This window comes from Gloeophyllum trabeum, assembly GCF_000344685.1.
Source record: "Gloeophyllum trabeum ATCC 11539 unplaced genomic scaffold GLOTRscaffold_00008, whole genome shotgun sequence".
In the NCBI taxonomy this organism is placed as follows: domain Eukaryota; kingdom Fungi; phylum Basidiomycota; class Agaricomycetes; order Gloeophyllales; family Gloeophyllaceae; genus Gloeophyllum; species Gloeophyllum trabeum.
Window position 1 is genome coordinate 1,272,865 of NW_006920417.1, and position 26,180 is coordinate 1,299,044.

Sequence of the window (26,180 nt, forward strand, 5' to 3'; positions counted from 1 at the left end):
TTCACCATGTCAGTATTGTGTAGTTGTGCGAGTGAAATTCACCCAGAATTGAGGTGAATCCTCATTGAACCTATTTCACCATAATTCCTGGTGATTCCAACCCATCATCATATTATCATATAATTCACATATTCATCACAAATTAATAGTCATAATATTGCACTACTACCACATATGTATTACAGGGATTACTTGAACTACCTTACAGCCATTTCAATGGATGCCACAACCGGCACGCAGCCAACGACCTACAGCGTTACAGCCGATGGCACTATCCCGCACGCCCGGATGACCTGCCATACGCTGAACACTTACCTCGTCGTCATCACCAGCAGCCCCGCCACGGGGATGCGCCCACCACGCCGCTGAACTCAGTTGAAGGAGGATATGTACATTAGCATTATGGTGCCGTACACGGATACATTCGAGCTCACCTAGCTACCTATGCGGTCTCCGTCTGCCTCGAGACTACTGGCCTTCATCGCACCACACCTAGGACAACATCAGCTACGCCAAGAGTATGTAAGTTCACAGGTCATACCTGCTTGGACACCTAGAACAGGTTATTGGGGATTTACCAACCTGGTTGTCCACACTAGTTATTTGGCCCAGATTCCTCGTATCAGATATATTCCCCTACTATTCTGTAGCGCATAGTCAGTAGCAACTTCATGCTGGACCATGATGAAATGTAGCATACCTTCTTGACTCGACGTCTGCAACCCCGAACTCTACGCCCTGAGACCAAACCGAGCGCGCCAGAGCACCTAGCGCACCGTCAGGTTGTCATCGTCGGTCGTATCCTGCGTAGGAGGTGTATGGCCGCGAGCCCAAGACATATAGAGAGGAGAACTCGAAGAGTGGAAGGGTCAGTGGTGGTGGTCACAGTTGAAGTCGGACTTAGCGACGCGCGCGTCATAAGTGGCGCTGGCGGTTCGGCGGTTTCTCACGATACCACCACTACGCAAATCACAGAGAGCACTCGTACGTGTACTGTCGACGTTGAGGACCATCTCACTTCAAATACCGTATAAGCAGTATTTACAGAGTTCAATGTATTACATGTCAAAGATATAAATTAAATGCAATGTATGAGGGAATAACAATGGCCTTTGTTTCGCATGGTGATATTCACCAATTGCTTGGGTACTGTCAAGCCCGCATTTTATGCCCGTGTAAATTCACCCGCTTTCTGGGTGAACTGGAATAGGTAAATTTCAACCGTGCAATCACCAGTACCCACTTGTCACCCACTTTCTGGGTGATTCACGAATTTCACCCGGTTACATGGTGAAATTACCCGTCCTTGGGGCTCACAGTGCTTTTCACGCACTTGCTGCGACGACTAGTATGCCACGAAGCAAACATCGAGGTCACCACACCTTTCGGGTCTGCTTATTTGCGCGGTTTTCCGCGACAGGCACGCGTTGCCTTCCCGGGGTTCCGTCCCAGGGTCCATAACGCCGACTGTTCCGGAGCTTTTGAGTTTATGCTGCCATGTTACTTTGCTCCAATAAGGACTAGGTAGGTTTGGTTCGTCGTGATGGCAAAGGGAGCGTGCTTGACTGCTGTTGGTCCTTTACCTCGTCAATTCTGGTTATAGCAGTTGCGTAGGTCATTCCACAACGAATCTTCCGCCGTCCAGGCTGCAGCACTGATCGCAGCTGTTGAATTAAATACCCTCTGATAGAGCCGTTGCAAAGGTCAGCTTGGACAATAACTTCATCCCATTGTCTGCCCAGGGGCAAGAAGCATGAACAAAATTCCTCTTGAAATCTGCGAGAGGATGTTCTCTTTCGCGTGTACCGACGATGGTACTACAGGCTGCTCCTTGTCTCTGGTCTCTAGATACGTGCGCGATGCCTCGCGTCGCGTACGCCTGCAGTCAGTCGCTCTACAAACCTACCAACAAATGCAAAAATTCTGCGTCATGGTCGAGAACCTTCCTCCTCGTCATCGGCGGGTTCATCATCTCCTGCTCACCGGACCCACCAATCCTGATGCGCCCAATATGGATAATCTGGATAGACAGACACGTCTCCGCGCAATCCGGGCCTGGAAGGATCAATTACAGGAGGAGGGCAAGGCAGCCTCCCTTATCGTTGCCCGTGTTGTTAACGCCATCGCCCCCACCGTTCGCGTCCTGTGCCTTTTCCTCCCAAGGGAATCCCAGATCGAGCTGACCCATATTGGTGTCCGCCTGCCTTTCCTCGAGGAAATCACGCTTCCGGACGCGAGCGTTCTATGTCCGCTCACCATCACTACACCCGTTGAACTATTTCCCAATCTGAAGCGGCTTCACCTCGCAGGTCCTTACGTAGACCACCTTGACCATGTGTTGAGGTTTTTACCTCAGCTCGCAACCTCCCTCACACATGTCCGCATTTCGGGGTTGGAGCAGAGCAGGCGTGACCCATACGAGCTGAGGGACGCCTTACGTCCACCCGGTCATTCCTCCTTCACCTCAGAGGAAGCACACGACCTAGCTAGATTTCCTGCCACTCTGCAGGAAATTATCGTGCAGATGGGTCCCCAGCCGTCTTGTGACTTCCGGATATCCAGTCCGGGAGTCCTCCCGTACGAGCTTGTCCAAGGCCATTTTGTGGCTTTGGGAGATGAAATAGGCGGGTGCAAGATCACCGTGCTCGCACCCCAGAGGGACATGGACGAATATGATTTCGCGGAAGCCAAAAGACTGTGGCTCGACCGGGCGAATCAAGGCCCTGGGTGCTGGGTCCGTTAGGTGTGTCCTAGCCGTCTCGCGTGCCAGCTCTGATGATTGCTGATTTCTCCAAAATCAAGGATTTACTTAGTCATTGTCACGTCTGCCATGAATACTGTACGTCCAAAATACCGAAGATACCGGCGTAATACTGTTTCCTCTTTTTCACTGCACCCATGTACTTCGGCCTATCTATTGCTGCGAGGCCTGTGCTCGAAGTTATGCCCCCGATTATCGAGCAGCCGTTGCCCGATACTGCTGCCATCCTGCTGCCATGAGTATTTGGCCAGCTGGTTACTGGCAACCAAGTTGTATGGAGAACTCCCGTGGTCCACCCCTCCTTACGAGCAATAAAATCTGCGTTCCCATTGGTCGAGAGGTACGGCACGCCCAATCCTCCTCTGCGAGCAGCTCGGCCTGAACGTGCTCGCCACCTCGTTAAAAAACTGCCATCCGTGTCCGTTGCTATACGCCCAGTACAGGAGTTGTCGGAGGTCCCGACGGCCTCTCCCCACGGACGACGGTGAGCCGCTACTAATTCTATGGCGTGGGGACCTCTGGGGGGGGGTTGAATAGCCTCTAGTCTGAACATCCTATGCTCTGACACCGTGCCTGATAGAGATGCCAATAGGCCCACTTGAGAGGAGGACTCGCCTCCAGATGGCAGAGTGCAAGAGATTTCAAGAGGCAGCTTTGTTGTCGGCGCATGTCCGGATGGGAGGGCAGAGAACCTTCCAAAGGCAGACATGTCAGGGCGCGATTGAGAGTGGGGGGTTATTGAGGAGCAGCTGTCGCTGTCCTGTCGGTCCCGTATTCGACGTTTAGCACAACAGCATCGGGCACATCGGCCTCTGTCGCCTATGATGCCAGAATTCGGCTCTCCTGCTTATTTCCGCCGATATTTCCAGCAAGCACTGCGCCGCGCATATCGGTCAGATAAATCGCAAATTCAGCTAGAGCTTTTCCTACCGAGTGCGATCCCATTGGCTGTCGACTTTGTGCTCAGATAAAAATCTGTGCCACCTGAGACTACCTTTCGAAACCCCGGAGAGAAAGAGCACCATAAAGAGACGTAGTAACCATACAGATGTGTCTGTTAGTCGGGATCTCTGAATAGATCATAGATGCGTTATTAATATCCGCTTGTATCAGATGTGCTGCACTTAGCGAGCGAATGGGCCAGCTATCAGCGTAAGGTAATTATACTGCGAACGACCACCGGAGGCTCCGACAGACTCAACTGTCGAACCCAGATATTTTATCAGCTTCGGCGGGCCCTCTTGTGGGCCGTTGCGGAGGACTGTGACTCATCATATCCGGCAGACAGACATCAGGAAACCTGCCTCGAGGAAGAACTGATGAGTGCTAATGCTTGCGAAACACCTAAAATCGGGGATTTCTTGTTCAGAAATGTCGCTGATTACGTCGACCCGGCTATATCCTACCTTCCCGCTGAGGGGTTCATTCTCAATCTCGAGTCAACATCAACTTGAAGGTCTCGCGCCACACCGTTGACCCTCAAGAGACTGCTCAAAGCATCATGCTTTGCAGATCGGCCACCTATAAGCTGCTATGAAAGACCATCGATCTAATATCCATCATTAACCTGTCAAGACGTGATGATCCAGGAGCATTTCGTACTTACCATCTTTTGTTGGAATGTCGACCGCTCTTGAATCGCACACGTTCCTACTCGGCATCTTCCGGACGTGGTTGCCAGAAAGGCTGTGGCGCGACATATCAAACACAATTACCCTTTCCTCCTGCCATTTCTGCGCTGTTCGCTGGCCCAACGTCGTCGACGTTCTGCTGATCGTATTGGTCGTTTCCTAGACCGGCAGGCTCCGCTGGTCTTGTCTAGACACAACGTCGCATATCCAACCTTGCGGCCTTGATTCTAGCTCGTTCATTTCCGGCTCGACGTCGACACTTCTTTGCAACACCAACCCTTTGCTAAAGGAGCTGTAAACACCTTTCATTGCTATATTCTCTCATGTCAACGACAACTCTTCAGCCTCCGGCGAGTCCTAGTCACTCGCCGGCACCAGGTGGCAACGAAAACGGCCGGTCACCGAATGTGCGCGCGTCCATGGGACCCTCTTCGCGCCCAGCGGGAAATAACCCAGGTGCTCCGCCTGTATCACCTCGTCCTGGCGCCATCTCAGGTGCAGGCAGGCCCACAAGTGAATTGCTTGGTGGCTCGGGCATGTTTCAGACGCCGGAAGGTGATTATCAGTGTCGTCCAGCGTGGGTTGTGTTGACACCGTACTCTGCATAGCTGAGGCTATCGACCAATGGTTTGAGAACCTCCAGAACTACGAGGAGATGCTCGAGGATATGGCTGCAGCCTCGCTGGATGTAAATTTCAAGGAAGAACTGAGCGCCATCGAGCAATGTGCGTTGTCATGTTAACAGCTTGCCTCACGTTCTAAATTATCTGCCACAGGGTTCAAGGTTCTTTCTGAAGCTGAGCGCACAGCCGCTCTTTACAGTCTTTTACAACATTCGACACAAGTACAGATTAGGTTCTTCATTACAGTTTTGCAGCAGATGGCAAGGGCCGATCCTATGACCGCGCTGCTCAGCCCTGCCGTTGGTGGCTCCATGCAGGCTCAGATGGAGGCGAAGTTGGCGAGCATGAATCTCAAGTCGCCGGGGCTTAAGTCCCCCCTTCCGGCCTCGCCGTCCGCTCGCAACTTTAGCGCTAATCGTCAATCGCTCGCGTTGGATAGCTCGTCGCACTTCCTGTCTCCCGAGTCTGCCAACTTGGCCTCTCCCAACCCCGGCGATCCGGCATCAACACTGGCGCAGCAGAGGGCTAAGTTGAACGCCAGGAATGCGGCGCATCGTATCTCCGCGCCTCCTCTCGCCTCCGGTGGTGGCGATGGCAGGACCATGTGGGGACAGAACTCGAACCAGCTGGGACAGGTCGAGGAGCGTTCGCCTTCGCCGGCGCAGGAACTTACCATTCCTGCGCCGAACACATCTTCTGCTAGGCCCAAGAGTACAGACTTCTCTGGCTTGACCAAGGCATTCCAGTCCCCGAGGGGCAATGGAAATGAGCTCGACAACGTTGCTTTGTCGCCCATGGTCGGCGACAGTTGGGCTAGCCAGGTCAACACTCCATTGATGCCGATGTTTAAGAACAACCGTGACTCTAACGCCAACCTCGATGCCGCCGCAGCGAAATTGACGGACTGGTCCAGCAACGCTCGCGTCCCGTTGATGTCCGACCCACCCAAGCCTGGCATGCGTCGTGGATCCAAGCAGAGTAACGACAATCAAAACAGTGCCTTCAACAACAACGGTCTCTTGGCTCCGGGCCATCAGCCCGGCGGGCAGCAGCAGCGCAACGGCGGGAACGGATTTGCCGGCCAGGCCGGCTGGTCTGGGGCCAAGAGCCCGGCGCTCTCCAATACATCTTCGAACAGATTCGGCGGCAGCGACGACGGCAGCATGGCCGGCCTTGGAATGGGAGGCTTTGGGATGGGACTGGGCAGTCCCGGATTGGGTATGGGTCTGCCGGGTGCTGGAGGACTTGGCATGCCCGGCTTGGCTGGCATGGGCCAGCTGAACCCATTGATGAACATGAATATGCTTAACATGGCGAACTTGGGCGCGCTGGGCATGTCGCCCGAGTCGCAGTTGCTTGCAGCCCAGATGGCGGCCGCCGGAGGTTTCGGCCAGCCTGGGTTGAATCCGTTCATGGGTCTGCAGCAGCAACAGCAGATGAACAACCGTAACAACAATAACCGCGCTCCCGGGGGACGTCCTAGCGGCAACAAGTCCGCGAGCGGAAGAGAGAAGAAGGACGAGGAGGATGTGGACCCGAAGGTCCTGGAGGACGTCCCAGCCTGGCTGCGCTCGCTGAGGCTGCACAAGTACACGCCCAACTTTGAGGGCATGAACTGGCGGCAGATGGTCGTGATGACCGAGGCGGATTTAGAAAAGCAAGGCGTCGCAGCCCTGGGGGCCAGGAGGAAGATGCTCAAGACATTCGAGGTTGTCCGCAAGAAGATGGGCATTGACTCGCCCGTCGAAGGCGGCGCTGGGGCTGCATAAATGGATGGCCTCGCAGTAAATTGCCGCAAACTTGGCAACAAATTATGAATACGGCCCAAGGAGCTGTACGGATATTTCTTTTCTTTCCATTATGGTTATGGCTATCGGACGGATACATAATGACTCTGTCGATGCAGATTCAGCGTACGTACCTTTTCCACTAATTGGCATCGTGCCCTGGTCCGGTGTTGACCTCTCGATTTCCTCTCATGTATTTACGATTAATCTGAAATATGGATACCTCTTTCTTGTCTCTTTTTTCAACTCCTACTTGCAATCCCTGGCTGTTATTTGTGTGTCAGTCTAAATCTAAATAGGAAGTCACGTCAACGTTTAGGGGACCCAATTTTGCAGTTCTTTCTCCACCGTTGATGTTCACCGTTGTTGCAAGAATGATATGGTCTCTGTCGCGAACTTCCATTGTCCTTCACGACGGGGGACACCGGGATACGCCTTGTGGCAGTAAGCGCTGTGGAGTCGGGTAATATCTCGGTGTCGCGTCCCGTTTATAAACTGCGGTGAGATCACCTTCATTTGTAACGCCCCCTCCTCTTTCTATTTACACGACTTAGTGCTTGGCTGGTACCTTGGACTTCGTCATTGTTATAAGAGTGCCTGCGTATTTTTCTGCGGCATTCGTCCTTATTCCCATCTTTCACGACCATCCTGAGGACCGCTGGATATCATGATCTCGTCGAAATTGTCTGTAATTCTGGGTTTGATGCTGCCAGGCGCCTGGGCGACATCGTACTCGCAAATTATGGAATACGCCGGGCAGAGCTTCTTCGACGGTTGGGACTTCTACGGATCCTGTACGCTATTCGGTTCGTATCGTCGAAGGACACGAAAGAACTCATAGAATCTTGATAGTTGACAATCTCACCAATGGTGATGCCATGTTAGTCCGATGCGTCGATCCGCGAAGGATGATTGGGTGATCGAGCTTGAATTCGCAGCTTCGTGTCCGCGGACCAGGCGGAGAGCCTGAAGCTGGCGTACGTGAACGACGCCGGAAATGCCATCATGAAGGTGGACAACATATCGACTGTGGCATTTAACCAGAAGCGGAACACCATTCGTATTAATACCAAGGACCGGTACGATGTCGGCAGCGTGTGGATCACGGATATGCTGCATGTACCATTCGGGGTCGGTATTGACATCACCGTGTATGATGCACCTCGCTGAGACTCTTCGCAGTGTTCGGTATGGCCCGCTTGGTGGTCGCAGGCTCCCAAGTGGCCAGATGGCGGGGAGATCGACACTTTCGAAGGCGTTAACCAGGTTACCATGAACCAAATGGCGCTCCACACAGAACCTGTATGTTATACCGGTCTCTTATTACAACTGACAAGTGACGGACTCATTGTTGTAATTTGTAGGGCTGCACACAAGTTAGCCCCGTGCAATCTAGCCCCCTGGTCAACTCGACGGATTGCTCATTCGAAGCGAATAGCAACCAGGGATGCGTCGTGACAAACCCGACCACCCAGTCGTATGGGGAAGCCTTTGCGCAAGCCGGTGGAGGCATGTTTGTCACCGAGTTCGCGTCCACGGGTATCTCGTGAGTATTTCCACCGAGCTTTGTAGATCCTTACTCATGCGTCAACCTACAGAATATGGTTCTTCCCTGTCAGTCGCCGTCTGTTATTAAATTAATAATCAGTTTCTTACCTTCCTACCAGCGTGCAAGCATCCCGAATTCACTGCAGGGAAACGCCAGCTCCGTGGATACCTCCACCCTTGGCCAACCAGTAGCGAACTGGCCCAACGGCGGCTGCAACATCAACAAGTTCTTCCAGCCCCAGAGCCTTATCTTCGACATCACGCTCTGCGGTGACTTCGGTAAGCTCCCACTTCACTTCCTCATGGTCCCGATCCAACGGTGACTAAATCCATGCGTTCCCACAGCTGGCAACGCCGCGACTTTCTCCCAAACGTGCTCGGGCTCCTGCTACCCCGACTACGTCGTCGGCAAGGGCTCGACGTACGACAACGCGTACTTCGAGGTGCAGTACGTCCGCGTGTACGGCGCGAACGGGAAGAACACGACCATCTCCGCGGCGCCCGCGTCGATATCGCGACCCAGCACGGCGTCTGTGGCGGGCATAGCTGCGGCTGCCGCCCTGCTCGGGGTAGCTTCCTGGTGAGGAAGTGACGAGAGGAGACGCGATCTTGATAGGCGGTATACCTCGAGGACCTATGACATGTTCGCTGCCCGGACGGGTCTGCTTGACTCCCTTGCGATGGGGTGGCTTCGGCCATCGCTTTTCGAGCTGGATTTTTTGCTATACACTGCCAGCTCCACTAGAACTGTATCGATAACTTATTCACGGACGCTTAGAAGTTACCCCTTCATGTATCCACGCAATCTTGGAGCACGGCCTTCGCACTTTCCATGGACCTTATACGGACTAGTACATAATATACCAATATTTGCTCCCAACTTCACCCTGAAACATCATAGCAATGTATGACATACACAGATCCCGTAATACTAGCAATACAGCTATTAACTTCTTCCTCGTTGTCCTCCAATTCTATCCATCAAAAAGATCCATCCACACGATCCCAGACTCAATCCTGCATAGACGCCAACCCTTCCCTCACATATTCCTCGAACAAGCTCTTATACTTCGGGTGCCACCTACTCAGCGCAGGGCGCCCCTCGGCAATGTCGCCCGCGCCCCACATAATCCTCAGCTGGTCGACCTCCCTCCTCGTCTCGTTATCCGGACAGAGGATGTAGAAGTCGCCGTTGCGGACCTTGTCGAGCATGTACAGGACAGTCTCCTCGGGAGTCCACGCGCCTGCAGGCTTCTCCTTGTCAGGGGAGGCGCCGCCCAGGGCGGTGTAGGTCCAGCCGGGGCTAGGGACCGCGGCTGTAGGTGCATCAGGGGTCACAGAGGAGAGACGGGATACTTACATGAAGAGGTGCGCGGTTAAGTTGGTCGCGGGCCGTTCACGCAGTTCCCAGGCGAGCCCTTCGGTTAAGCTCTTCACGGCGGCTTTGGACGCATTGTAGGATGCGTTGCCACTGAACGAGTATGGGTCAGCATATCGCTCTGGACTTACTAGAGCAGACGTACGGGGGGTTAGTGATACCTTGCTTGGAGCCAGTGTTGATGATTACAGACTGGTTCTCCTGGTGGATCATAGGCTGGGCAGCGTGAATGGATAAGGCCGTCGGCGTCCTAATCTGGCTTAGTCTGACTCACCGGAACGAAGGTGTGCTGGACGTTAAGCACGCTGTCGCAACATTAGAGTTGGACATCCACGATCGGGGAGTAAAACACAGGCTCACCCAAACACATTCACATCGAACGTCTTCCTCCAGTTGTCCAGCCCCTCCCACGACGTACCTTTGGGCCCGATCGCGGCATTGTTCATTAAGACACCGACTTCCCCCCAGGTCTCGTACACCTTCTCCTTCAGCCTGACGACATCGTCGAGCTTGCTCACGTCGGTAGGAATGACCAGCACGTTGCCCTCGCCGGCGATCGCGAGAACCTCCTTCCCAGTCTCAGCCAACTTGAGCTCGTCCACATCCGCGAGCGCGACCCTCATCTGCAATCTACGAAACGCATTACGGTTCCGATCTTGATCGAACAGCGCTTGCCAGTGCCCACCTTGCCAGCTCCAGCGCAGCCGCCCGCCCGATTCCGCTCGCAGCGCCCGTGATCACCGCGACGCGCCCAGAGTGGAAGACTGGGTGCAGCTCGTCCGCGACGGGCGACATGGGCGCGTCAACGCGGAACGACGCTGCCCCCAATCCTGTCGTGAACGCAGGTCGCAGCGGAGACGGTCCTCGTGAGGGCATAATGAAAGTTCTGTCGTTAAGGCAAACTGAGAAGTCAGAAATACGGTGTGCGCTTGCGTGAGGGCTCTCTTATAGGGGGATTGCCTCCGATAGACTACAAGTGACGTATCCGTGAGAACAGTTGCCATTCCTGGAATGTGGCAGATGGAAGAGAAGAGGAAGATGGGAATCGAGCCTTCATTGCGCAATGGTTTACTACGACTCAGCAATACCTTTACGCAACATCGAAAGACGCAGCAGGATACAACGTTACGGGGTCAGACCAGCGAGAAAGGTATAAGCCTTGCTTGGAACCAGCGGATGACGAGAGCGGTAGATCATGGGGTACTCTCATGATGCACGCTGAGGCACTTCCAGTCCTGAGAAAAGAATAAATACGGCGCCCAGTGATGACACGGGCCGAATATTCTAGGGAGAGACTGCACCTCTTATGGGGAAACCAAGCAGACGGTTTACATCGCAATCCATCTGCTTGGTGTTTGGGTGTGAATCACATCCGAAAGATGGACAACAGGACTAGGAAAAATCTAGGCCTGATGGCAGAACATGGTACCAGACGCAAGTAGTGCTCTACCTGTCGCAGTATCCCAGGTATGCCGTCTCCCTTGTTCCACTGTGAAGACAGACAGGAAACGTAGAGAGCTGGGATACCCTTATTGGGGCCTTCCACCTCTGCGAAGAGGCGAACGCAGGGTACCGATATAACACCAAGAACAATGGCAGTCTCCGACCTTGCCTGCTTCACTGTCATATATCGGACGGTATCATGGAAAGGAGCGACCTAGTAAGCAGACATACTTTCGAGGAGCTTTGTCCATCATATTCGAACATAAAGAGAACTTGCACTGGTGGCGACGCAGGTCTCACTGATGATACACGATACGTACGATGTCCCGGAACGTTACTGATCATTGGCGTCCAAATGTTTTAATTGGGGCCAACAGAGTCTGTTTTGATTAGCTCCAGAAAATACGAGTATACTGAAATGGAACCTGGAGTCCTAGTCCTGAAAATCCCAAAGTCAATAGCACTAGGGAAGGCGGCAGGCGGCTTGGCCATGTAACTAAGAGCGAATGGTTTCTGTTTCCCGGTAATGTACCAAGTGCCGCGGCGTACGGTGGGCATTGAACTCGAGGCTTCTCCGTGGGAACTCAATCTAGCCTTGTTCAACCACGGCCACAAAAGTAACCGCAGCTTACTAGTACACCAGTACCGTATGCATCCCAAGGGTATATTCTTATTCGATACCGAGTTTACTCTAGAACCTCAAGTTATTATGGCTTGCACTGAAACCTTGAAGAAAGCGGTGGGTGGACGGGCCAGTAATTTCGAACCCTTGCTACATTAAGCCATGTGGACAGACTCGGAAGTATCAACCTCAGCCACACCAGATAACTCTGCCTTGTTTTTATGTAACGAGCCCCTGATACGACACGACCCTTCCGTGGGATGATTGCGGGCTAGCCTGTCTTCTGTGGATAAAACGCACCGGTCTGGACTTCTCAGATAAGCAACTCCTTCCTTCAAGCCACAAAGTCTGACTAGTGATACATTCGACATCCTGTTGCTATGTCTCAGGACTCCTCCTCGTGTCCTATGTCTCTTTTAGCCTGTCCCATGACAGCACCGCTGGAACATCCGCCACAATCGTGCATCGTCGGAAAGGTCGCCCAGCCACATCCTTCGAGCTCCATTGACAAGCCTTTGAAGGTTTTTTCTAAGGTGGTTCATCCGTGGTTCAGCTGGATTGATGCCAGGGATGCCTTCAATGCTGTTGTCGAAGCGGAGAAAGTTTGGGAAATGCGAGAAAAACGAAAAGCAAGTCTCGGGCAAGAGGGTGCCTTAGGCATCGACTTTTTTCTACACGCTCATGAGAAGGCGAGATTAGCAAGGAATGATTGGTTATCTCAAAGAGCCACTCGTCCGCGAGCTGCTTTTCATACGGCCAATGTCCACATCGGCTCATCATCTGCAATTTCGGTACACCATGGAAAGACGGCGATGCGGCCAGACCTCATCTATACTGATGTTCCAGTGCCACATGCTGTGACCATACCTCCCACCCTCCCTCACGAAGCGCCGTGTCCTTGGGATCTTCAGAAGGACATGTTCCTTCTCCCGGCCAAGTGGAGTTGGCAGCAAGCTATACATGAAGCCTGCTGCACTGATAACCCTGTCGTATCGGTCACAGCGGCCTGCAGAGTAGCCAGCTCATGCAAATGGTTTGACAAGACCCTGAAGGAGCTTATTGGAATGCTCATAGAGAAGATTCTAGTCCTTGGGTCGCAGAGCGAAATGCTGAACCTTGCGAAATTTGCGGGCGCATTGCATACCGCACTCGAAAATAGGAATCATCCTGGGGCACTCGACGCGATAGAATTCACACGGTGGTTCGAAGCTGCATTCCAGCATCAGTTCTGTCTGTGGTGGGATCTGGTAAGTTTATTCGAAAGCGAAAGAAGCGCAGTCGTCCTTACTTCGGCCTTTGTTCCCATCAGGTGCAGTCCAACCGAATCCGAGAGGGCACTGCCGCCACTGCATCCCCAGCCCAGCCTATGGTGTCCTTGCTCCTGTTTGAATTTATGGGCGCTCTGTATCGCGAAGGCGTCATTACCCGGGGCTGCATGTGGGGCACGATTGAGAAGCTGCTTTGCAATACCAACACTGTTGAGCACCTTCACGGTCTTCGTTCTATGCTGAAACACTCGATTCGACAACTTAGGGTTGGCGCACGAGGAAGAGCCGACATGCGTTTCTTCGTGAACATCTTGAGAGTTATCCCTGCCACAGTCGCGAAGAACACGAACATTCTGCATGAGGCACTCCAGATCCCACTACTGATCGATGTATGCTCTTCACTTCCTCATATTCTCCACGTGCTGATACTGGCCATGATCAGGAAATCCAAACTCTGATATATTCGCGCCCTCCCGAGCGTCTTTCTCCGTGGTCTTACAAGTTATTTCTGGCCTCCGAAATCGAATCACGAGCTCAAGTATCCGCATCGGCGGCATTGTCAAATTAGTCTCGTATGATCATCCTTATTTCTGGGCGGCAAGGTGTGTATAGTATGTTAAACTAAGCAAACACAGTGTATAGTAGTAAGTCGGTAGTCCAAGCCATGACAACCGATGTGGCATGATGCCCGAAGTACAAATGTGACAATGACCGGTGCAGCGAATGGCAGTCCTATTTAGCTTCATTCTCCGCAAGAATGAGCGCCCGCGCTGCGTCCGACCGAGGCGTGATGGAACACTTGAAAGGGGCAGGATGGCTTCAAGTTTTCAGACGTCAGGGCCTGCGCCAAAGGCTAGCGAATATGACAAACCTGATAGTCGCGCTCGAGAAATCTATCTCGGGTTCTATGGCACGGCCTGCCTGATCCTTAGCTTTCATAATATTGAAAACAGCAAGCGACATTGCGCAGGACAACCACACGGATGCCTCAGCTAGATTGCGCCCTGTATCCAGTGTCGCGTCACCGATCATTATTGACCATGTAGAGATACCGGCTCACCTGGACATACCCTACATATGCGGATGCATTAGTACAGAGATTACAATGGGCATAATATATTTCTACCTTCTTCCGAACCCAAAGCAATATTCTCGAGGGTCCAGTTCAGGTTTCTCGCCGAGGAACCTGCTTGGATTGAATACCATGGGATTAGCATAAGTCTTAGGGTCATGCAACATTTTCCTGTGATCATTACGGTCAATCGTCGTGTCAACGTCATCTCGAGATGATGGTCGTGGCATCGTACCATATGTTGGCTACGACGACAGTTCCCTCAGGAATAAAGTACCCCTCATGAATATCATCTTGCATGAGGCGGTGTGGTAAATCTGCCATAGTGGCGTCAACCAATGAAAACTACGCAGGAAATAGCCCAGGCTTACCGAGGGGTACAACCGGATGCCACCGAAACACTTCTTTGACCAGCGCATCAACATAGGGCAGTTGACCCTGGTCCGCCAGACTTGGTAGCCTGTCGTTCCCGATAACCGCATCGATCTCGGCCTGAGCTTTCTTCTGAGCCTCGGGGTAAAGCGTCATCGTCAAGAAAAATGTCTTGATGGAAGAGACAGTCTGTGCAAGTGGAGGATTATGTTATTCAATGGGGGTGATCCGTGGCAGGTCTTGCTTACTGTATCAGCACCACCTGGGAATCGATGTCAACCGACATCAGTACACGGACAGTAGTTTACTCTTCCTATGATGACTTCACCTCCGTACATTGATCCTGCTGCCCACTTGATGATACGCTCGTCTTCCTCACGCAGGTCCTGGTCATCCAGGAATCTAGAAGCAAACGAGGGTGCGGCAACTCCTTTGGCCTGCAGAAAAAGCATCAGTGCTTTCCCGCTCGAATGGACAAGCGGCAGCAAACACCATTTGCTCCTTCACATATCCCAAGGGTACTTCTACAACATCCCTGGTGCACTGCGCCCATTCAGGTACAATTCGTTTGAAATTCGCGCCTGGGAACCATGCGGGAATGTACTTTACTATAAGAAAGGTGTGTACGTCAGCCCAAAATTACAAATTGGATAGGGAAGAAACATTGACGTATGGGTAATACATCTACCAAGAACGCGTTCGGGCTCGTCAAAATTGCGAACTGCTCCATCGTCCTGTCAACGAGCTGCACTAACGAGTCGCCGTGATCTTTCGGCTCATAGTCGTATGTGACACGCAAAATGACGGCTCCCGCAGTCCTGGAAGAGCCGTCGTGCGGTAAGCGACAGAAAGACAAGAATAATGGCCGTCTGACCTTCGAATAGCTTCCGCAAGGTCCTCCGGATGCTCAAGAACACGCTTCAGAAAGGCCTTGGTCTCCTCCTCTTCGATAGGGGCAAATTGTTGCACACTCGCTCGGGTTCCCATGTACGTATGGAACAGTTTCCTCATAGCCCGGAACTCTTCACCAAAGCGCTTCAATCCAAGAGTCCACTCCCATCCGACGAGTTCGCAAGCCATAGTGAGAGAAGGTCGGTCAGAGTAGATGAGGCTCTTCTTCTCCAGCATATCTGAGGCTGCCTTCGGTGAGTTGAGGAATACGAGTGGCTGACCCAAAATGTTGACGTATATTATATCACCTTAACAATTATGGTCAGCGACGTGACATCGGGAACGGTCAGGCGGCCAGTTACCGTATTCACGGCCCCACTCAGCCACGGTCTCCCACATGTGCTTCGACGACATGTCGAGTACATTTCCTATGAGTGGAAGCCCATTTGGTCCAGGGGGGTATGGTGCCGGTCTTTGCCTGCGCATTACTCGTCTAAGGAGAAACAACCCCATGAGCGCGAGTAATGCGTCCAGCATCGTGAGTGGGTAAGCCATTGCAAGGTACAGCGAGATCGGGGGCAGGGTGGGCAAACGACCGTCTGATTAAATGCAAGACTCAGGCGATCCCACGAGAGCGGAAGACAATGATGCCCGAGTTCTTGCCTGGATAGTGTTATGCCAGTGGGACAGGTTTTACCACCCCGAGGGAAAAGTAGCGAAGCCGTCAGATAAGAATGGTATTCTAACGTCACGTCCATGTTGGTCGGCTAGGGTCAGCCGGGCGTGACCCTATGTGAATACAGCTGGTCATAAACGGAGATGTTCTGGAAATGGGAAGGCGATAGAGGCGTCTTGTCAACGCGCAGCGGTACCCATTCGAACTCGGTATTTGGATGTAACTGACCACTGGAGCATACACAGCAAATCAGCACCTTACGTACTTCGACATCATGGAACACTGCACCGCTGAGAGTGAGAATCGCAACAATGTCCAAGGTTACCACAAACGCGATTTCTTCAGCGAGCCTATCCGGGGAAGTGTGCGAGTCGGACATCAGTGAACACTCTCAGACAAGAATATGCCTGACAGACGTACTGTTCGAAATGTCTTTTTTTTACTTCCTGGAACGGAAGCGAGACAAGCATCCACAGCCGATCACGGCGGTGGATTTCGTGCGATCCTCATCCATGAAGCTTCACTTGTCAGGGACTCCACGCGGTCTGCGATCATGATGCCCATGTAGTCAGTAAGAATCCGAACTGCTACCGCCTAGAACATACCGTGACTTGACATCTTGGCTTGGGTTCATTTTCGGGTAGCATGCATACCTAAAGCATGGCTACTTACAGTAAGGTTATCCGAGTCAGTCGAACTGCAGCGAATCGGGTGGCTGCGGTTCCCGAGGATTCTTTTCTGCAGACTACAGCCGTCCTGAGATAACAGCTATTTCAGACCAAGATATCACTGTGCCACTCTCGCTGCGACCCGCCGGTGGATCAGGCTGGTAAGCTTCGATGGTGAGCGGGGGAAGTCGAAGGAATACATAACCAATACACACCATTCTGGTCCTGAACGTTGAACAGGCACAAGTCCCGGATCCCCATCTGCAGTGTCAACTTGAACTGCGTCCGCCCGAAGCTGATATACCTTCCCGAAGGGAAGCAATGTCATAACAAGAAGCATGGCGAGAATGGCTGATAATCGGTCTACATGGACCAGCGACTGATGATATAAGTTTTACTGCACAAAAGTACATTCCGTGTAGTTCATATATATACGTGACATGATTCCAAAGGGATACTAAGGAGCGTGAGGCAGGCAGTATGTCTAGAGAACGCGTACTGGTGCAGAATCGAAATCGAACTAATGGCGTCAATGATAGACGACAGTGAATGTACCTGAAAGATTAAGTGAAGTCATACAGGGAATAAACGAGAAACGAGGCAATTAGAAATCGTACATTGATCGTTATGAGCGCTAAGGCTTAGAGAACTACCGTGGATTGCACCTTCTCCTTTACTTCACCAGTTCGCTGGTTGAGCTCCAGGAAATACTCGAGGGCCTTCCTGGCCTGCTTCTCCATCTCCTCAGCGCCCTTCACCTCCTTGCCGCGCTCATCCATCGCAGTTCTGAACCTCTCCCTGAGGTCCCACGAGGCCAGTCTAAGGACCTTCCTCGTCTCGCGGCTAATCCTGGTGGCGTGGGCATCAACGAACATGTCATCCTGGGAGCCTTCCTGCTTGACTAGCGAGGACCGGATCCGCCGACCGACGGTGCGCGGGATGGTGCTCGGCAACTCAAGGATGAAGTAGGCTGTAGCACCAATGGCAACGGCACCAATGACGGGTGCGGCCCACTTGCGCGCTGTCTCGTTCGATAGCACGTCTGAGACGCGGGCGATACCCTCAATGAGACTGCGTACCCCGAGGGTCTTGCCGCCGACGACGGTCAAAGCACCGACGCCGACAGATACAACGCTCAGAGCAGTGGGGCTCATCTCTTCCTCTTCCTTGCCCTCCTTGCCTTCACCGAAGTGCACCGAGAACTGGTGGTAGACGTCGAAGAGGTCGAGGAACGAGGTCTCGAGAAGCTCAGGGCGCTGAGCAAGACCGAGGCCAAGACCTTGAGTGCCGCCAGCAACGACAACACCGCTGGACCTCCGACCCTTCTTCGTCGACCGACGAGCGGAGAACATCGCCTCGGGGATGAACACCCTGCGAGACCTCTCAACACCCTCTGGTAAATGCTCGTCGCCAAGGTCAGAGACCTTCTTCACGCCCGCACTAGTGATAACCCGAGCCTCATCCTCGGCCAACTTGACGGCAAGGTCCAAGCTAGCGAGGAGCGCCCTTCTTACATCCTTGGCGTAGTCCCAAATACCAAGCAGACCGGGGTACGAGGGCATTTCGACCATAGGCCTCTCAACCCCCGGCAAACCCTCTCCGACACGATCCAGTGCAGTCGAAAGCATCTGCCTGGTCGTCGTGTTCGCCTTGGAGGCGCCTTCTTCTTCAACGTGCTCCAAGGTATCTTCCAAAACCTCACGGCTGTTCTTCATCTTCTCCCACACAGGGCGGGTGCGGTCGAGGTCAGCCTTGGCACGCTCCAACTCTGACTCGGCGACGATAGCGTTGGAGCCGACTAGCAAAGAGACATCCTTGAGGAGGTTCAACAAGTAGTTCGAAACCGGCGCCAACTTGGACTTTGCTCGCTTGACGAGAACAAAGGATCGCAGAGACGACTCGAGGTTCTCGAAGGAAGGCTGCTCCGAAGTACCATCCAAAGCAGCAGCAGAGTCCACAAAATGCACTAAGTCCTCAGCGTCTTCGTAAGTCCTCGGGGAAAGCTGCTTGATCTGCTCAAGCACGAGCCGTCGGCACTTGTCCTTGTTCTTGATGCCCTCAAACTTGTTGACGACAATGAAGACGTACGCCTTTTCGTTGCTCGCATTCCACAAGAACTCCTTCGCCGACAGCGTGAAGTGGTTCTCTGCCGATACGACGAAGACGACGACGTCAATCTCCTCTTGGCGGGAGAAGAGCGCAGTCGTCTTCAAACTGTCTCGGTTCAAGCCCGGCGCGTCTATGAGAGAAATGTCGACAACGCCGTTGTTCAGTAATGAGTTGTCGGGTTGCCGCGAGTCAGCGAGATACATCTTGAGGACCTGCTGCGAGTTCTCGTTCTCCGACACGATCCCCTCAAGCCCATCCAAGCTGACACGAGTGAACGTGCTCTCATCCTTCGGATCATAGTGCGCACCCTCTTTCAAAACATGCACCTCCTCCTTTCCGCCGTTCTCCGACGCGTCATGCACCTCGCAGAAGGCCGTCGTGCACGGCTGTTGGTCAACAGGCATGACCTCCCTGCGCAGCAGAGCGTTCACGAACGTCGACTTGCCCGCGTTCAGGTCACCCGTCACGAGGACTTTCGACGATGTGTCCTGGACACGAAGCTGGAGCTTGTCGATGTGAGCGAGGGAGGATAAGATACGCTCGTCAAGCAAGTTGGCGATCGATGACTTTTCGAGCTGCGAGACCAGGGACGCCGGTGAGCTCGATGAGCCGTGCGGGCCCAGCTTGAGGTCGAGACGAAGGACATGGAACTCGGAGTCCGTCGTAGGGTCGGCCGAAGGTTCCTCAGTCGCATCCTGCACTTCCTCTGCGATGGTAGCAGCCCGCTTCAACTCCCCTCTCTTTCCCAAGACGACCTCTGTCTCCAGTGCGGGCTCGTCAGCGAATGACAACGACCGCCGCATCCCACCCCGACGCTTTTTCACCTCTCCATTCTGTTTCTCCTCGTGGAACTGTGGGTACCGTACGACCCACGATTCCTTGTTGAAAGCGCGAAGGTCTCCCAGTATCGACTTTGTAGAGTCGAGAGCTTCAACTAGACTGTCGAAAGCTTCAGTTACCGTCACCTACGCCTCTGCTATACTACTCACCTGTCCTTCTGGGTAATATACGCTTCCTGTACATCTTCCGCGTTAAGATGCTTCTCCTGCGACGCAGAGTCTGTTGAGGGCGTCTCCATCATCGGCAACGGGGACGACACCGTTCGCCCAGTAGCTGAAAAGTACGCCTGTGTCATTGGCGTGTCTATGGTTTTTGCAGTTATCGTCGTCGTCGTCAGAAACGTTAGCCGGCTCCGCTCTGTTGCAAAGCGCTGACATAATCCGGGGCACGTCGGAACCTTTTACAGGAAATTCGGAAAAAATCGGGCGCTCCCATTTTCGAATGCAGTCCGCACTTACATTAGTATAATGGACTCGTCCGCCTTTTAGGCTGCTGGTAAGCATACCAACCGAAAGGATACAGTAAATTGGAATAGCATTTAGAAGTCTGATGTAGCGGGATATCACACTAGCCTCCTTACCCTACAAACCTTCAACCCTCCGGAACACATTCGTATCACTATTGATACTCCGGCTCGGTGCCCGGAGCATAAAATCGCTTCCCTGGAACGACCCCGCGTTGCCCAGGGTGTCCCGGCTACCCATACGACCAGGAGGGGATCGAGGGGGCAAGTTCAGATTCGGCGTACCATTCGCCCCAAAGGGCGGGCCACGGGGCAGCAATACCGGCTGGACGGGCATAGTATATCTCAGGTCGAGCTCCTCCAGCGCTGTCTTTAGGTATCGCATGAACTCGGTGCGGCGTGCCCATCGCCCTCCCCAATCTTGCCAGTTGGGGCGATCTACGGGATAAACGCGACGTCAGCATTCAGATAATCATACTATGCAGAACGATACGTACGTTCCATCGCAATGATCAAGTGAATGGCGTTCTGGAATTCCATCTTGTCGATGTGAACGCCACAACCCGACCACTCCCTGTTATGTTGCGAGACATAGTTATTGATGCGCTGTCGGAGCTGCTCAATCAACTCGAGAGGCGTATTGTACGAGATCATCAGGTTCGTCGTCTCCCACCTGAAGCGGAGTCAGCGAGAGCATGCACAGCATCAGCCTCCAACTCACATTGAGTTACTCCTGCGCATGTTATGCACAAGCTTGGCGCTAGCTAGGAGAGCATTCGGAGCAATGATCTCCTGCCCGTCGACCCGACGGAACGTCGTCGAGAAGAGACCAAACTCGCGGACAAATAGAGGCTACAGATACGGGTTATCGACCCAGCTCTGGACGGAACCTTTCTTACACTTACTTGATCATCAATCATAACAAGGTCTCCGACATCGAAGACATGCGTGGAAAATATGAAGATCAACTTGGTAAAAATCGTATCAGCGAATGAATTGGAGGGAATGACCCATGACGAATAACTCTCACCGACTCAAACAGTAACTGGGCCGAATGGCCGAAAATGAACGAGAAACCCAGGATGATGGTTGCCAGAGGGACCAAAGACGAGAGCGTGTCCTTCCGGTTGAAGATAAGCAAGCAAATAAAGAAAATGACTAGCAGTGCGATGCATATTAAAACGGCATCGAGCTTGGCCACAATGGAGCCGACGTCCTAGCAACATGTTATGAGTTACCCAGCGGGGGAGGCCACCGCCATCGAAACAATACCTTCAAGCTAGCGACCAACGCTTTGCGTTCACGGTAAATTCTTTGTACCGCTTCACGCATCTCTTTCTTAGTGATATCGCCATTACCATCTTTGTCGAAGACAGCAAACGCTGCATGCTATATCGAAGAGCAAGTTAGCTACTTGCCTTTGCTGTCAGCGTCTTCATACTTACTGCTTCAGCGGTGTTCGGGAAATACGGGTAGAAATCTGTGCAGCGAGACACGTTAGAAGACACTTCACACACTGCAGCACGTCTAAGCCTACCTTCAACAAGGAGATAATCTCTCGGCGGATCAGCATAACTGAGCGCGCTGAATAATTTCCTCGCCAACTTCCGCGCGGAATATAACCCGCCAACGTCCCTGTTCAGCTTAGAGTTCTTGAGCGCCACCTGGCCTATGGCGCCGCTGACTTGGTCCACGACCACAGATGCAATGGCCTTCTTCCGTCGCATCTTCGCGTCCGCCGACTTGACCTTCTTCTCGACATGGCTGTGGTGGCCCTTTGCCTTGTCCGCATGCCCGTCGTGCGAGCTGTGCCCTTTCTCATGAATGGGCGACCCACTTGCTGAGCTGGGTGCAGCATCCCCAGGACTCGGATGTTTTCCAAACTTGGTGTGTAGGCCCAGCAAATCGAGTGAGTTGCGGCGTGTCGGCGGCTGGGAGGTCGGGACAGAGCCGGGACTCTTGTGGCCCTTCTGGCGGTAATTTGATCGTCTGTACACGGCGGGTTGTGCGTTGGAGAGCCGGTCGAGAGCTTTGAGGCCGAGGCGATTCTCACTCAGGCGGTCGGCTAGAGCCTTTTGATGAAAGTTGATGGCAACAAAACGTAAGAATATCTTCTCTGCCAGGAGAATAAGCCCAGCAGCGAAAAGGGCTTGCATCACGCGATTGATGATGACCCAATAGCCGCCAGGCGGATGGTAAGTGGCACGAAGAACAGACAGGGCAATCCAAGCCCAAGTTATGTCGAGTGCTAGCTTGAGCCACGCCGCTACAGCCAAAGTGAGCTGGGCCAGGTTGAGCATGTCAAGAAGACAGTCATGGTACCAATCCGCGCACCTCTATCTGGGTCCGGAGCCGTTCCACGGATCCGCCGAAGAGCACGATAAGCCCCATGAACAGCTTGGGAACATAGTCGACGATCAAGTACGTAGCACAACTAGCAGCCCAGACGATAGACAGCCAGAGCGACCACATGTGGGCGTGCGGGCGGGCAACGCTGCTCTTGAACCGTAGCTCAACCACGAGCAGAGGAGCGATGAGAACGCCAGCACCCAATGCACCGATCAACAGCACCCTGACGAATCTCGACAACTTCATGAACGCCAGCCAGATTGCCCGCCCTCGCCTCGCCTTCGTCTTCTCGGCCGCTTTCTCCTTTTCCTCCTCGTCCTGCTCATCCCAGTCAAATTCATCCGAAGAGTTCGTAGCAGTCGTGTCGCTTGCGGAGTCCGCCGTCAAGCCATGATCGTCCTCGTCGTTGAGACGCACCTCTGCCCGATTTTTGGACGCAGAGTGAGTCTCCGGCGATGGCGAATTGTCGTCAGACCTAGGTGCAAAGTCGTGCTCCTTTGGACGCACGATATCTGGCAAAGGAATCTCCTCTTGCTTGGGAGGCTCGTTCCTTGCCACGCCGGCCATGATGGTGAGGAGCACAAAACTGTAAGACTCGGCTAATTGATAGCCTCCCTGTCGCTAGGGTTTTGGCGTCGTGATTGCCACCGTCGGGCTTGACAGGCCTTTGACAGGAAGGGGGCATGCCTGTATTATAATTTACAGCGCAGCGTGGCTATGCGCCAAGTATGACGTTCGGGGAATCAGCCGAAAAACATACGCCATATCTGGAGTAAGAGATGGGAATATTATTCATGTAGTGGTAACTCCAAGGAAAACAAAACTAATGCGTTGCTAATAATCTCATTCCGCATGTTACTGTACTGTATCTCAAGCGTTGGATCAACGTTGAATCCTATGGCGTCTTTCCGTTGATATCACTTGCGTAAAGCAGCTCTTTGTTGATCTTTGTCGTGACAGAGGTGGCCCGCGCACCGATAGGGCCCGGGTTCTAAGCGCTATTCTTCGCCAACAACTTCGCAAGACAAGAAGCGCGCCTAGAGGATTCATTGCCCTATTGTCCAAGCATGATGGTAATACTGACTTTGTAGATGCCACTGCCGTGAGCGAGCTATGGCCCATAATATCCGCATGGGCCCCAGAAGCTCGTGCATATAAGCCTTGAGCCCCCGCGGTTCACCGTCTGTCACAAAGAACTCTCTTCAAGATGTCTAGCGAGACCCTCTTCCCGCACGCAGTATTTCCTTACCGACTGGAAGTATGTCAAGCCCCGCTGGGCGAGGCAGATGTCGGAGTGAATATATGGGAAACATTGCCCAACCTCAAGTCACTCCGTATCGCCTCGTCAACTAGTGAAGTCACCCTCGTAGAAAACACGCACGAAACGAAGGAAGATGGTATGCCTGCGATTTGAACGCTTCGTTTAAATGACTAATGAACTCGCGCTAGGATCTAAGAAAGAAGGTTGGGTTGCTCATGCGCATTCAAAGGCCCTTGAGGCTAGGGCTAAATGGATGGAAAAACACGGCCTGCCGAAGTCAGCTCCAACTTTGTATGGCCCATCACAACTCAAGCCTGATGCTGCCCCCTTTGTCCCTGCGAATCTGAGACACCCTAATATCTCGGACAGTTCTAGCTTTGATCACGAAATATCCGCATCCTCAGGTATACCGTGGTATCCTGCATTTCTGTTCGGCGTAAGCTCCTCCTCTCCCGAGGCGCAGAGAATTGCTGCGGCTACTTTGGTTGACAGTCAGCCCTGGAATATCGAATGCATAGTAATACTTGCTAGGGAACTTTGCTGTTGCGCCGCAGAGCCACTAACGGACGCACCCGGCGCAGTGGCCAAGTTCACCCGAGCGGTGTATGTCCGACTTCGCGCAGCTTCGAATGAATGGATGGCTCGAGCGCTTCTGCGCCACCTGCAGGATAGCGCTTGCGAGTTCTTCAATTACTTGTGCGGCAACGTAAGGGTCCACGGCCAATGGTCCAGGCATCAAGCTAATTTGCTCTAGCATCACTCACACAATGCAGGCCTGTTGTTGCCCCAGCACGTCTCCGCAGCAATGTGCCTAGGATCCTTCGTAGGCGACCTCAATACGGAAGGTATGTTTACGCACAGCGAGGTGAAAGCGTGCGTCGACGTCCTTCTGGCTGAGCCGCTCGCGGTGGAAAAGCTGCAAGTTGTGTATCGCCTGCTCACTTCCTCGTCGCCTACGTTATGGTTGGGAGAAACTGCTTGTATCGCTAAGCAGGCGCTCTTGCAAACACTCAGAATTCAGGCCGCTCATATGGTGCCTATCAACGCACCAGCTTTCGACGTGCCTGCTTGGGATGCGAATCGTATCCATGAACTGGTGGAGGTAATGTCCTTCACGTGTGATATCAAATGCTGGCACTCACTCATGTCACCTCTTCCAAGGCTATCACTTCTGTTTGCAACACTCGGAATGTATATCATGCCGCACTGTTCCCATGATATACATGTACCTACCTTGTACAAGCATACTAGGTAACCGATGTACCGCAGGGTACGGCGTAGGATGCAGTTCTGTCAGACACGATTCTTGTATGCATAATCAGCGTAGTTCCATTCGTAGCAAATTGAGAAGGACGTTTCAGTTCGAGGTCGCAGTTCGATGGAGTTCCTCGTGTTGCGATCGCTCCGCACAGATATGCCGTCCACTGGCAGCATAACTCAAAACTTGACGGGTAAGTGCTAAGCGCTAAGCATGCATATTGCCACACACCCTGGCATCTGGTCACGTCTTCCGTTCGCGCGGTCCGGCCCCCAGATGCGAGAAGGTTCAGAAGCAGAAACAGAGAAAGAATATGCCAGTTAGAGCAGCCAGTAATAAATGCTCCACATCGAGGTACCATACACACGAAAAACCGCGATGAGCAGTAGATGTGCAGCCTTGGGAGACAGAATGTATCCGATGTATACGACTAAAGATCAGAGACCCTCCTCGTCAGTTGGGGGGAGGGGCAACGATGCCGAGATCTTTTCCAATCCAATGCTATATGCTGGAAGGTCCAACATATCCAGGATACGCTCGAGCCGAACACTCAGCTCCCACAAGCGATTCATAGTCTTCTGGATGCATTCGTCATCCGCCGGGAGAGGCTTGGTCGAGACCCGCACAATTTCCCAGTGCAGGTCGCAGATGAGTTTCCTCTGAACGCAGTAGTGACAATTCGTTCTCCAGGTAGCCGTACACTCATGATCCGGTAACACCACGTTCGCGTGGTATCTTGTCTTCATAGGGGGGGCCGCCGAGGGTGAAGATCTCCTGTGGAATCAGTGATAGATTCACATGGATCAGTAATAAATTCACGTCCATTCCTTGAAAAACACCTACGAAGACGGGAGGGAGGCTTCTTCAGCAGTATCGCTCAACGGCGAGCGCGGTCGAGGCGCATTCTTGTCCCTCGGGCGCATCCTACGCCTGCTTTGCGCGCGCTTGGGATGGATGCCCGAGCTCGTCCAAGCCTGAAGACGCCGAGGAATTGCACTGAGCACGTCGTTCCTGGCGCCATACGCGCAGACGCCAGTGTCCGTTTCACTGAGGACAGCCCGCTCACACATTCAACCTAATCTCTCTCGAGCCCAGAACCAGAGACTCAAGGAAGAGACCTTTGCGGGGTAGATGATGAATGGATGTGAGTGCTCGTCGCG

The 26,180-nt window shown here is 53.0% G+C and overlaps 10 protein-coding genes across 10 annotated transcripts; 5 read left to right on the forward strand and 5 right to left on the reverse strand.

Moving 5' to 3' along the window:
• Positions 1-1,753: 1,753 nt before the first annotated feature.
• On the forward strand, positions 1,754-1,990 carry GLOTRDRAFT_42902 (uncharacterized protein; the record flags this gene model as incomplete). The annotated part of the gene is made up of 1 exon (XM_007868459.1): positions 1,754-1,990. A coding segment is annotated over one exon (237 nt), but the record flags the coding sequence as incomplete, so codon positions are not given.
• A 2,487-nt stretch (positions 1,991-4,477) lies between these two features.
• GLOTRDRAFT_121793 (uncharacterized protein) lies at positions 4,478-7,079 on the forward strand. The gene is made up of 3 exons (XM_007868854.1): positions 4,478-4,947; positions 5,001-5,117; positions 5,169-7,079. Exons 1-3 carry the CDS (start codon positions 4,716-4,718, stop codon positions 6,782-6,784), a joined length of 1,965 nt encoding a protein of 654 aa, XP_007867045.1. The 5' UTR covers positions 4,478-4,715; the 3' UTR covers positions 6,785-7,079.
• Positions 7,080-7,469: 390 nt separating this feature from the next.
• On the forward strand, positions 7,470-8,934 carry GLOTRDRAFT_130155 (uncharacterized protein; the record flags this gene model as incomplete). The annotated part of the gene is made up of 8 exons (XM_007868961.1): positions 7,470-7,596; positions 7,655-7,682; positions 7,741-7,933; positions 7,985-8,104; positions 8,167-8,348; positions 8,401-8,416; positions 8,470-8,629; positions 8,696-8,934. 8 exons carry the CDS (start codon positions 7,470-7,472, stop codon positions 8,932-8,934), a joined length of 1,065 nt encoding a protein of 354 aa, XP_007867152.1.
• Positions 8,935-9,361: 427 nt separating this feature from the next.
• On the reverse strand, positions 9,362-10,523 carry GLOTRDRAFT_43606 (NAD P-binding protein; the record flags this gene model as incomplete). The annotated part of the gene is made up of 6 exons (XM_007868505.1): positions 9,362-9,653; positions 9,711-9,821; positions 9,874-9,944; positions 10,003-10,033; positions 10,089-10,358; positions 10,414-10,523. 6 exons carry the CDS (start codon positions 10,521-10,523, stop codon positions 9,362-9,364), a joined length of 885 nt encoding a protein of 294 aa, XP_007866696.1.
• Positions 10,524-12,173: 1,650 nt separating this feature from the next.
• GLOTRDRAFT_94209 (uncharacterized protein) lies at positions 12,174-13,629 on the forward strand (the record flags this gene model as incomplete). Its single annotated transcript, XM_007868855.1, has 3 exons — positions 12,174-13,040; positions 13,103-13,450; positions 13,504-13,629. The coding sequence occupies 3 exons, from the start codon at positions 12,174-12,176 to the stop codon at positions 13,627-13,629; spliced, it is 1,341 nt and encodes a 446-aa protein (XP_007867046.1).
• Positions 13,630-13,790: 161 nt separating this feature from the next.
• Positions 13,791-15,873, reverse strand: GLOTRDRAFT_139295 (cytochrome P450; the record flags this gene model as incomplete). The annotated part of the gene is made up of 12 exons (XM_007868856.1): positions 15,759-15,873; positions 15,380-15,704; positions 15,175-15,323; positions 14,998-15,113; positions 14,834-14,942; positions 14,754-14,767; positions 14,505-14,694; positions 14,369-14,450; positions 14,188-14,304; positions 14,122-14,132; positions 13,933-14,065; positions 13,791-13,878 (listed from the first exon to the last, which is right to left on the reverse strand). The coding sequence occupies exons 1-12, from the start codon at positions 15,808-15,810 to the stop codon at positions 13,794-13,796; spliced, it is 1,383 nt and encodes a 460-aa protein (XP_007867047.1). The 5' UTR covers positions 15,811-15,873.
• Positions 15,874-17,099: 1,226 nt separating this feature from the next.
• GLOTRDRAFT_77565 (uncharacterized protein) lies at positions 17,100-20,033 on the reverse strand. The gene is made up of 2 exons (XM_007868857.1): positions 19,839-20,033; positions 17,100-19,788 (listed from the first exon to the last, which is right to left on the reverse strand). Exons 1-2 carry the CDS (start codon positions 19,982-19,984, stop codon positions 17,382-17,384), a joined length of 2,553 nt encoding a protein of 850 aa, XP_007867048.1. The 5' UTR covers positions 19,985-20,033; the 3' UTR covers positions 17,100-17,381.
• A 190-nt stretch (positions 20,034-20,223) lies between these two features.
• On the reverse strand, positions 20,224-23,158 carry GLOTRDRAFT_111417 (uncharacterized protein). The gene is made up of 9 exons (XM_007868858.1): positions 22,487-23,158; positions 21,690-22,434; positions 21,598-21,632; positions 21,425-21,541; positions 21,183-21,368; positions 21,058-21,120; positions 20,874-21,004; positions 20,650-20,825; positions 20,224-20,590 (listed from the first exon to the last, which is right to left on the reverse strand). The coding sequence occupies exons 1-9, from the start codon at positions 23,066-23,068 to the stop codon at positions 20,271-20,273; spliced, it is 2,355 nt and encodes a 784-aa protein (XP_007867049.1). The 5' UTR covers positions 23,069-23,158; the 3' UTR covers positions 20,224-20,270.
• A 550-nt stretch (positions 23,159-23,708) lies between these two features.
• Positions 23,709-24,980, forward strand: GLOTRDRAFT_139297 (uncharacterized protein; the record flags this gene model as incomplete). Its single annotated transcript, XM_007868859.1, has 4 exons — positions 23,709-23,898; positions 23,951-24,468; positions 24,517-24,864; positions 24,924-24,980. The coding sequence occupies 4 exons, from the start codon at positions 23,709-23,711 to the stop codon at positions 24,978-24,980; spliced, it is 1,113 nt and encodes a 370-aa protein (XP_007867050.1).
• Positions 24,981-25,457: 477 nt separating this feature from the next.
• On the reverse strand, positions 25,458-25,943 carry GLOTRDRAFT_130161 (uncharacterized protein; the record flags this gene model as incomplete). The annotated part of the gene is made up of 2 exons (XM_007868860.1): positions 25,458-25,794; positions 25,864-25,943. 2 exons carry the CDS (start codon positions 25,941-25,943, stop codon positions 25,458-25,460), a joined length of 417 nt encoding a protein of 138 aa, XP_007867051.1.
• Positions 25,944-26,180: the final 237 nt, after the last annotated feature.